Here is a 12,470-nt window from a genome sequence, read left to right as displayed (position 1 = left end):
ATGAAGAAAAAAGCTGTTTTTTCAAACATGATAATACTTGTTTTAGCCTCTTCACGATGAGGTTTTTCAGGCCATGGAATTTTGATCGGAGGCTAGTACTGCCGAACAATCTAAATCACGAAGTGAATCCAGATGAGGTGGATCTCTCTCCATGCTTATGCTGGAAACCATTTTGTTCTAGTTCAAACATGATAATACTTGTTTTAGTTCCTAACAAATAAATCATTCTTTTGTCTTTTACTTATCGAAATATATCAATATTGTGGCTCTTGACTTTTATATAAAAAAAAACATTTTATTTATGGAAATAGAAAAGAAACCACATAGAATACTTTTTCATAAATTAAGATAAAAAATGAAAAATTATTTTTAATAGATAAAAAACAAATATCTAATTAATTAGGAAGACTAAATATATTTAACCTTATTTATTTAATTTAGCTAACATTTTTTGGGGGAGGGAAGAGGACGGGATAGAAATCATTTTTTTTTTAAGGTTGGCTGCGAGGTTTACAGAATTAGATTTAATATTGCGTATTTGTTTAAAATTTATATTAAAATCTTATTTTATATTTATATTTATACAATATTTATATTTTGAGGTGTTACTATAATTAATGAGATAAAGGGAATTATTTGTCCCGAATGGAGAGAAATAAAAAAGAACTTGAAGAAAATATTCAAAAAAATTCGTGTAGATCTCACACTTTAAATATTTTATATTTAAACATTTTTTTCTTTTTCATTTCACACCGTCAAACCACCCCTTTGATTATAAAAAGACTTCCAAAATATTAGTTTGGTCTGCATGATTAGAGACTGAATTGATTTTAAAAAGATTTTTTTTAAAGAATAAAACGATTGTTTTTTATAATTGTATTATATTAATCTAGTCCAGTTAAACAATGAATTTTAAATTGTTTAATGCAAAAAAGTAGGATTTAATAGCCGAGTTTAATTATGTGATAACTATTTTAAAGGTGTATTATTTCTTTCTTTAGTTTAAACTTTTTTGAATTTTTGTTGTTTTTCTTCAACTTTTTTTTATTTTTTTTATCCATAAGAATTAAAGATATATATATATATATATATCACAATAATTTACATATCATGATCAACTAATTAAATTAAACCTATTCGATTTCTCCTTCTAATCATAATTTTTTTTATCCATAAAATTTAAATTTAATTTTAAATGATTTATTGATTCCAGATATCCTTAATATATACTTTATATACTAAATTAATATTAGTTATATGACGGAATATCATTGCCAAATCAGCTGTTACTTATTAATTTAACTCCTAATATCCTAATATTCATTTTATGATCTCTTAATTAAAACGAAACGACGTCTGAAAACAAATTCTGACTTTACAAATATAATAATTGCAATTTTGTGGACTAAGTCGCACTTTATTAGTTTATAATCATCTTTATTGAATGCCACAATCAATCAAATCTGTGCAAATACACAATCTTATTCTTAACTTTCAACCGTCCATATTTACAAAGACGCGACAAATTTATTCTCTAATAATTTTATATTCTTCTAAGTGCAATATCATTTTTGAAAATTTATAAATAATTTTAATTCCCGTTTTTAATATAAATATCTACTACTATAAAATTAAAATTAGTGACAAAACATATTTTCTATTAATTGAGAATTTTTTTATCAATTTAGGAAATACCTATTAAAAGTAAATTAAGTTCGATTATTTAGTTAAATAGTTATGTCCATAAAAAAGAGTTAAATATTTATAAAAAATATATATAATTTAAAAAAAAATAAGAAAAATGAAAACTATTTATATTTAAATATTAAAATTTAAAATAAAAATTAAATACAATTTCTTGTTGCCTTAATTTTTGTTTTAAGTGCACGTTTTTTATGCTATTTAATTTTTGCTTTAAGCAGCATTTGTTATTGATTTTGTCATGCACATGCAATAAGTTACTTATGAAGGATGAATGGAAACTGGATGGTATTCTATTAATGTGAATATTCAGTGCATTATTTAGATTGATTGTTGATTCAATAATTTAGTTTCTTTTAAAAAATAATTTAAGTATGTTTTTATTGTGACAAAATAACATGTGTAATCAAATAACATTGTTTATACAACAATTATTTAAAGGTTAAATTGTAATTTTGCTCCTTCTAATTTCTCAAATTCTTGATTTTGGTTCCTCTAATTTTTAATTGTAACATTTAGTCTTCTAATTTTATAAATTAACAATTTTAATTCATTCATTAGATTATTAATTAATAATTAATTATGATTAATAGAGTTATTAAGTTAATTATAAATTAATTTTTAGTTATTAATAATTTTTAATTCATTTATAATTAACTTTGATAAAAAAAAATAGTTTATAATTAACCTAATAACTCTAATAATCATAACTATTAGTTAATAATAAACAAATGAACCAAATTTGTTAACTTGTAAAACTAAGGAACCAAATATTACATTTTTTTAAAGACCGACATTAATTGTTAATTTTTTAATTCTATGTTAATAAGAGAGATTGGAAGTCACAACCTTTATCTCCTCTTATTCTCTCTTAATCGATCACCTATCAACCTTATAATTTTTTTAAATGTTATAATTAAAAATCAGTAACCAAAATCATAAATTTGAGAAACTAAAAAGAGTAAAATTACACTTTAACCTTATTTAAATAAGCACTTTATTATTATAAGACATAAAAATTTCATAGAGCATTTATTTAAATTAGTGTTGTTAGGTAGCTATCATAATAAGTGTTCTAATGTTAAAGAAAGAAAATGCATTAGAGAATATTTTATCATTTTGGAGAGGTTACTACCCCTATAAGGTTGAATGTAGTTTCACCTCTAAACCCAAATAAGATTATTTTTCATAGAAGATATATGTGATCTGTTAAAAAAATACTTGGTCAGTTAAAAGAAAAGTCTTATCCATTTACTCTTATATTTTTTGTGTGCCATAGTATAATGTACATATTTTGATATCACATTAGACTTGATTTGAATGTGAAAGAAAGAAAATAAATTAAAATAAACTTTCAAGTTTGGCCTTTAGCAAAAAATACGAGAATGGCGACGACATGAATAAAGTTGAATTTGACTGCAAGCCACGATTATCATGCAGGTGACAAGGATCCAAGTGTGTGTGGAATCTGGAATCATTTGTTTATATGTATATGAAAGAAAACAATTTGTCAAAAACAGGAGGAGGATAAGAGTGAAGGTGATTGCATGGTACCCATAACTACTTCTAAGAAAGCAACCTTGCCAAATGCCTAATGGAGATGACTTTTCATTTTATTTTTTATTACTGATAGTATGAGAATCGGACCAAACATCTTGACTTATGTCCATGGCAGATTAATTTAAGGTGTCCCACTTCTAAATTTTCTGCATAACTGGTCCATAATTAAATCACAGGAAAACTTTTTCCCTCAGCCAATAAAATTAAATCAATAGGATTTTTTATTTTTTGGGGGAAAAATATGAAATATAAAAAAATTATGAAAACTTTTTCCCTCAGTCTTATCTTAATTACAATGGTTATAAAAAAAAGAAAACTAAATATGCCTCAAGATTAAAAACCATTAACATGATATATTACTTAATAACAAAAGCTTTTCATCAATAATAAAATTTAAACGCACGTTCTTATGAAATATAAAACCGATTCCTTAAAAAAAAGTATGATCCTTGTTAAATGGATGAATATAAGCGCAATTAAATCATCAATTGTCATTGGATGAATTAACTAGTTATTAGGACTACATTGGGCTTTTGTTGTATATATAGCCAGCCACTTGATGACGCTTTTCGGCCTAATTTTCAGGTCAGTGGCAAACATAGACTACAACTCCTTAAAATAACAATTAGTACTTACAAACAAGGGCACATTGTTTCCAGCTAGGGTTAAATGGAACTTTGGTGTTTTTATTTTATTTAATCCAGAATTTAGATTCTTATATTTTAAAATAAACATATTTAATTTCTTTATTTTAAAAATTCTACAATTTTAGTTCTCTATTTTAAATATAGAAATATTTGATTCTCTTTAGAAATTTTACCATTTTTGTCAAATCCTCAATTTTGTTTATCTTTTATTTATTTTATTTTGGTCCAATTAAAATTTAGATCTAACGTATTCATTTAAATTACCATAAATAAATTATTTAATTGATTACAATGTAAGAAATAAAACTCATATAAAATTAAATATTACACTAAAATTACAAATTTTTCAAAATAAGAGATCAAAATTATGAATTTTCTAAAATAAGGAAATCAAATGTCTTTGTTTTAAAATAGAAGTAAAAAATTATGGATTTTTTAAAATCAGGGTGATCAAATGTGTTTATTTTAAAATAAAATAATTAAATTTATAGATTTTTTAAAAATAAAATAATTAAATGTTTTAATTTTAAAATAAAAGAATGCGTTAGGTGTATTGAATGTGTTGCACACTCACACCTGATGTTTCATTTAGTTTAATTTTAAAATTTTAAGTCACGTTTTAATTTACTCGTTTGTATGAAGAACAATGGTAACAACAGGAAATAAATTATCATATTAAGATTTGATGGAGTGAAAATTTTGTATTTGACTTTTTATTCGTCAAACATTTATAAATTTTTAATAGAGGTAACAAAAAACATTCGCATGATAGATCATATAAATTTAACATGAGATGATCGATTGATTCAATTACATACCAACAACATATTATTTAAAAGTCTTTTTATCATGCTCTTTACCGTCTATAGACCTAAATATAAATAAAATAAAATACTTGATTAAAAAAAAGTAAGTTAATCTTATTTAAATTTATTGATTTTATATTAAAAACTAAATTTCCTAAATTATTTTTAGTCACATTTATTTGAAATAATACTCACATTTGAATAACTTAAAGAATATTTTAAAAATAATAACACTCCTATTAAATAAGAATTAATTAGTTGACATTATTGTTTGATTATAGTAGATGATTCCACAATCCCTCACCTCCTCCAACAGTTGTGTCGTTCGTCGTTGTCGGAAATTGTCTCCGGGCATTCTTTCTTGCCACCTCCACCCTCCTCTCTGCAAGAGCAATTGGAGTCGCGTTCCACAATTGGTTTGGTCTATGCTATTCAAGTTTTGCATTCATTCATCGTCAAATGATGCAATTATGTAATTAATATCTAAGTTATTTCTATCGGTCAAACAATGAAAAAAAAACAAAAATAAATGTACAATAAAAGTATGATTTTGTTGTACATTGTGTAACAAAATCATGTTTCTATTATATATTCTTTGCTAATCCTACTTGCACAATAAAATTGTGATTTGTTATATATTTTTTTTACAAACTCAATTACACAATGAAAATACATTTTCATTACACTAATGTAGGTGCAAAAAAAACATGTACAATGGAATCACTATTTTGTTACATAATATTTTCACACCCCCTTGGTGCAACAAAAATATATTTTCATAGTGTGAGAAAGAGTGTTTTTTGAAATTTTGAAAGATGATATAGACCAATAGCAACTCTCAACAATTTTTGAGGCTATCCTAAGACTCGGAAGCCCAAATAAACCCAACTAACTCTAAAGGTCTTTCGCAACTAGGGTAATTACTTCCTGTACCTTAAATTTTATTCCTTGCATCTTTCTAACTTTTTGAAAAGACTAATTTAAAATGTAAAATTACACTTTAGTTAGTGTAATTACATTTTATAAAGGCTAATCCGAAATAAACGACTAACAAATTAGGTGTAGGACCTAATGTATTTAGGTGCAAGAAGCGACTTCCTTTAAATTCGTTTTAGTTCTTACCGCCTAAGGACAAAATTGTAAAGACAAAAATATATTTATTTCCAAGTAAAAAATTTAAAATCACGATTATGCAGAAGTCGGTAAAAAATCACGATTATGCACCAAGTAAAAAATATAGGAAGCAAATTTAAAATTATTTCCAAGTAAAAAATCACGATTATGCAGAAGTCGGTAATTTGCACTAATATAGAGCTTTTGATTAATTATTGCTATAATTTACCCTTTTCGAAACTCAAAAAACATGTATGTATAGGCAGTATAGTGCACATGTACTTGCAATTTTCTTTGATATTTGACAAATTTTTTTTTCCTTATCTCATTGACTATGTATTTGTTTTTCGTTAAACTGTCGATAGTTTTGTCTGTCTAGATAATTAATATCATTGCTTAAAAATATTGGTGAAGACAGCAACACTCACATATTACGTCCTTTTATTAGTCACGAAAAAAGAATTCTGACACGTGTTTGCTTAACACTTAAGAACATTAAAATTTCTCCCACCCCACATGAGTGGTCATTTAGTAACTTTTCGCTCACTGATTTAATTATGTTATGCTAATGTACTTGCCACCAGTGGCATTTCGACAATAGTAGTCCTAGGTAAGCATAAATAGCCTAAATTTATTCTGTATAAAAAAATCAGTACTACATTTTAAATAAAATGTACAAAATATTGATTGGTAGATGGTTCAAACTTATACATTCTTTAAATAAGATTTATAATCGGAAAATATTTCTGGCCGATGAACTAGTCTTACCTTATTGTAGAGGTCAATTCCAGCTCAAATATGGTACTTATAATATTGACAGAAAAGAAGTATAAACTGTGCATATAAAATTTCTAGATCATTAAATTAATATGTATTAAATAGAGAATTTTCTTTTTTATTTTGAAGGAAAATAGAGTTTTCTTAAAATTAACTCTTGTAAACGCACATGGCAAGATTTAAGTAACAATTTAATTTATAGTACGAAAGTAACAATTTAATTTTGAGTCAAAATCTATATAACAACAATTATTTATGTCGACAAAATGGACTTGGGAAGAGAAGCAATCTCTGTATGAGAAATGTTAGTAAACATTATCTAACATGCTGATCTTTTGAATGCAACTCTCTATTATTAAAAGTCCAATTTTTTGTAGGATTCGTTTCTAAGTCTCTCAGTCTCTCTCATAAATCTTTAATTTTAATTAATATTAATAAAAATGTGTTAAAAAAGAATGTATTAAAAAATATGTTGCTAACCATATCTTCCCTCTCAATATCTAAAAATAAAATTAGCTACACATTCCTCAGCACCTCAGCAGGTGTGAAGAAAATATCATTTTAAAAAAGTTGAGTTATCGACTTATCGTAAAGTGTACAGCAAAATTAATCAAATTAGGTGTCTGTCCTTTGTGATATCAAGTAGGGTCTTCACGTTCCACTCAAATTTATTATTTATGACAGCTATAACAACGAAAGGTTCTTTGATCTAGATGTAAGCTATCGTAATTAGCAAGCCCTTAATCAGTAGCTAGCAGTTAAGATATTTTGATTGGTGCATGCACAAAATAATTGGATACATGTATTTTTAATTTTGATTAAATAAATAGAGTGGTAAAATCTCCTCACATGTTCGAGTTCGAGGGTGGGGTATGGGATATTATTTTCACATTATATAAAATCTTCTCTATTGCCAACTCCTGCTTTTAACTTTATACAATTGTACCATTCATAGTTGAAATAGTTGTATACTTGTATATTAGTCCAATCTGTGTAGGTCAAATGGGTACCTTTCTTATTAAACCTTTACTCACCAACGGAACAATAAATGCCAATGTTGTTTGGACTAATATTCACCACAAAAAGAGAGTATTTTTACCAATGATTTATTTTTTGGTTACTATTTATTAGTATAGATTTTTTTCTAATTAAAATTAAAATGTTATATGGATTACACTGACGATAAATTATACTAATAAAATTAAAATTACTCATTAGTATAGATTTTTTCTAATTAACATAAATCCACAATGTCTATACTAATGGTTCAATCTCTGTTAGATAAATTTTATTATATATATATATATATATATATATATATATTTCATATAAATTCTTAATTAGCACAATTCATAAACTTAGTGCTCAAAGTCGAAATAGGATTTGCACCAATCTTAATAACTATTTGTAGAAGTTCTGTAGCATAATGATGTTGGGTGAGAGATATACCATTAGTTAGAGTTTAGAAGAATTTCCACACCATGAAAATTACCTCAGGTCCTAAAATCCTCGAGTGAAATTTTTTATGCAAGAGCATGCTAAAACTTTTTTATTTATTTATAAAAGTACGACAATTTATTGTGAGAATCAAGTCAACAATGTACCCAAGAAAATAAGAAGTAACTTGTCTTCCTTATAGATGAATATAAAGGTGCTATACTTAGAATTGAAGAATCCATAAGCTATATATTAAAAAATGAAGTAATTTTTTTTGTCATTATAATATTACAATAGAATATTCATTAGTTCGGTTGATCTTTATCATGAAATTTGATTAATCATCTTAAGTGAAGACTCTCTTCTCAATTATAATTTTTTCTATTCATAAGGTTTGAACCCAAAATCTTATTTAAGATGATCAAATTCATGACCACTTGGATCAATGATTTGTTTGTTTAAAAAATGAAGTATTAGGGATATGCTAAGCTCTCTGTAAAAGTTTTTATATAAGGTTATATCAAAAGGATAAATTTAAACAAGCTACATGATCAATTCACCATTGAGATTACACATCACCAATCTCTAATAGGAAACAATCCAAAATGCAAGGAGATTATTAGTACTACTAGACTTGCAATCCTAAAAGAACAATAATGCACTTTTGAATGCTCTGATTAGGATCAATTATGAGATTTTATGGGTTCATGAAAAAATATTAAATAAGGTCCTCTTATATTTAAGTATTTAAAAATAGACACATAATATCATAAAAAATATACATTTTATTTTACTAAACAAATAACATGATTTTAATAAATTTGGAAAGAATATATTATATTTTTTTATTTAAGTTATTCTTATATTATTATTTATTATTCAATTTATATGTGTAAAGAAAATGACATACACATGAATATTTATATATCAAGTAGGCATGACAAAGGAACAAATAAAAAAAGTAGGTTTGACTCTTCTTATTCTATCTGCACAAAAGATAAGAATGATTTAAAAGAGACCATATTATATTTTTAAAACCAATTTATACTCTCATGGATATTTAAAATATCAATTATATTTAAGATTTAATTTATTCTTTATATTTTTATATTTGGTCTCACAAAGAAAATTATCTAACTCCATCATTATCATTTATCATTGACAAAATATCATTTCATATTAAAGTTTATGTATATTTTATTCTTTATGAAAATATTAATTTTAGTTTTATTTCTTTTATAATTTTAATTTTTTGTGTGTTTCTTTAATATGTTGATATACTATAGAGTTGAAAATTCAATCAAAAAAGAATCTTTGGTTGTAAAACATGAGGAAAATTAATGAAAAGAGTGACAGTTTTAATAACATATCACATTTTAATTTGAATAAAAAAGGAGACATAAAATAAACAACAATTTTAATTTGTTTATAAAAACAATATATAATAATATTACAAAACTATAATTTTTTTTAAAAAAATTTGGCTTCTTTTTAGTCATGGTCCAGTGCTGTCTACATCCGGATGATCCTCCACCCTAACTCTAATCATAATATATAGAGTTTCTATGATGCCTTCAATAATTTGATAAATTTTGATACGGTTAATTTTTTAACTAATTGAATCATTATTATTATTTTTTCAAATTAGTCTTTGATTATTATTTTTAAAAATTTAAAATTATAAATTTTTTAAATTAAAAAATATGATTAAAGATAACTTAAAAAATATGAATCCTAAAAAAAAATTAGTTACTTTCAACACTTTTTTTTTTATAAAAACATATGCTTAAGAAACAACAATAAGAAATTTTTAACCCTAAACCGCAAAAGATTTTTATAAAAAATGTTAAAAGTAACTAAAAGAATTTGAGGGTTCAAACTTCTAATTATCTTTAACCATATTTTCTAATTTAAAAAAATTATAATTTTAAAATTTAAAAAAAATAATCAAGGAATAATTTAAAAAAAATATTTAATAAAGAAATATACATATAATTTAATTGGTTAAAAAATTAATAATATTAAAATCTCAAAAATTATTGACAGCACAGTAGAAACTCTACTAATCAGAATTCATCATCTCAAAGCATCTCATTTTTTTAATTTTAATTTTTGCTGAGTACCTAGAAGTATCTCATAGTCAGAACTGAGAACAACTCAAGCGTCTAGGTAGTATCATTGTGGCAACTCTTGCATTCATTCCTAGCTCTTCTTTACTCTTTCTCACAACCGTAACTTCACGTGGCAAATGTTCACCTGAATATCACTCATCACTATTCACCATGATTGAACCCATCAATAAGTGAAAAAGTTTAGACACGTGTCCTGCATCCATCAACCCTCTTCCACACCCAATCACTTCATATTTCCCATAACCTTACTATAAATAACGATTTTGATTAGACACTTTTTGGGATCATAGCCTTCAGCACAAGCAACCACTAAAGTTTTCTGATTTCTGTCCATTAAAAAAAAGCCAACTTTTCAAAACAATACAACGTTTGATCCAGAAGAGACATGGTTTGCTTCTGTTTTCTGGTGGATCAGAGGAGGAAGGTGCGGCGGAGCAAGCCGGCGGCGGGGACGTGCTCGCGGTGCGGCGGCGGAGCCAGCGTGGCTGAGATGATGACACAAACCAGATTTTGCTACGTTCCCTTTTACTCCAAATCGTGGAAAGCTATCATATGCACTTTTTGTGGAGCCACTCTTAAATCTTACAGATGAGCACCATTTTCTACGTATATGATATATACCTTCTAAATCTACTTTTCAGATGTTAATTTCCTTCTACCCTCGAATGTGATAATATTCACATATTAAGAATTTAGATACTAGCGGGGGGATTTACGTTTATAATTAAGGTTTATCGGTTTTATGTTCTTGTGCTGACTTGTGGATATATATACATGCTTATAATGTATATTTGCTTTTTTTTTTTTCTTCATTTTTTTAAGGTACTAGTACTTAATATTGAATTCTTCTGTTCTATTTTCTTGTGTGTTCTGCTTGCTTCCTTTTTCTGTTAAAACCTATAAGTTATATGCTTGTTTTATTCTATCAAGCAGTATGATTTGTGTAATTTCAAATATAGTACTTTTTTTTTATCCTTACAGTATTTATTGTCACCTATCTTGGTTCTGATGGCAGATCGAAATTCACTTAATTATATTTTTACTTTTTTATAGCCTAACATGATTTATTGGATTAAAAAAAATTACTATATTATATATATGTAATATAATTTTTAATGGCAAGTCAAACTATAAGAGCCAAAAAATGCAGGAGGTAATGCAATTGTAGAAATAAAAAAAAAAACTGAATTTTTTTATTTGGAGCTTGAAAATAGAAAATAGTACGTCTATATGAACTTTTCAACATATTTAAACAAAAAAAGAAAAAAAAAACTTATCAACGAAAAGGAAACAATTTTTTTCCCTTTAAGAAAAATAAAAAAAAATGAAGTATAAAGACAAAAAAAAAAGAGAAATAATTTGATTGTCTATGTTTTGTTGCTGTTACGAACATAAAGGTATATAAAATTTTCTGGCTATCATGTCACTTTCTTTCTCGATTGTTATTTAAATTCTGATATAAAACTTTTATTGGTCCCATGTTTAGGGATGGATTGTTTTCGCGGACAATTAAATTTGCATGAGTTTTATTGAGTTGACAGCAGGCAGCAATCTACCTCTCCGCTAATAATATATAAATGAAGTATTCCAAATACAATGGTTTAATTTAAGAAATTAGTTTGACCTGGAAAATGTTTTGGACACTACAAAAATGAGATTTTTTTTACTACGGTAAATAATTTACAACTAATTTACTGAAGTAGTGTACTTGGGGAAAAAAAAATCTTATTTACACAGATGTTATAATTCTTTTTCTACTTGTTTATACTAATTACCGGGCATACTTAGGTAGAGCATTTGGGCTCACAATGGCCTTTTTGCATTGGCTCTTGTTAATTGTTATTTACACCTCCATTTTTGCATTGGCGCACTGTCGAGAATGAGTTAGCCTTTCCCAACCTAATCTTCGTCTGACGACAAGACCAGGAGTTGTTGTTGTCTTCAAATTAGAAGGCAAAAAGGAATCAGAAGCCATCAAAAGTGGTGTTCACGTACACTTAAAACTTCTTCCACTTTCTTTCTCAAACTTAATATTAACATTCAACCAACAAAAAAAAAAAAACAAAAGCGTTTCAGCTTTACTATTTTGAACCCACAATTTAGATTGCATGACTTGGGATTCTTTTTCTTTTATAACTTTTGTTGATTATAAGATAAAAAATATTATTTAGTACACGTGAAAAATATCAACATGTAATACAACATTAAGACCGTCAACAAAAGTGGCAATCATGTATAAATAAAACTTTTTAAAGTTTTCTATGTGTTTCTTAACATACAAGTTTCCTATGTGTTGT

General features: G+C 25.9%; 1 protein-coding gene across 1 annotated transcript; it reads left to right on the top strand.

Annotated features, from left to right (window-relative positions):
• The first annotated feature begins 10,437 nt into the window (after nt 1–10,437).
• Nucleotides 10,438–10,907, top strand: LOC100782082 (uncharacterized). The gene has a single exon (XM_003540397.5). The coding sequence runs from the start codon at nt 10,559–10,561 to the stop codon at nt 10,763–10,765; it is 207 nt and encodes a 68-aa protein (XP_003540445.1). The 5' UTR covers nt 10,438–10,558; the 3' UTR covers nt 10,766–10,907.
• Nucleotides 10,908–12,470: the final 1,563 nt, after the last annotated feature.

The sequence above is a fragment of the Glycine max genome, chromosome 12, assembly GCF_000004515.6.
Source record: "Glycine max cultivar Williams 82 chromosome 12, Glycine_max_v4.0, whole genome shotgun sequence".
NCBI classification, from domain to species: Eukaryota; Viridiplantae; Streptophyta; class Magnoliopsida; order Fabales; family Fabaceae; genus Glycine; species Glycine max.
This window is presented reverse-complemented; position numbering and strand designations above follow the sequence as displayed.

What these genes read in the sequence shown, in the direction of transcription:
- LOC100782082 (XM_003540397.5), top strand. Translation starts at nt 10,559, where the DNA reads ATGGTTTGCTTCTGTTTTCTGGTGGATCAGAGGAGGAAGGTGCGGCGG.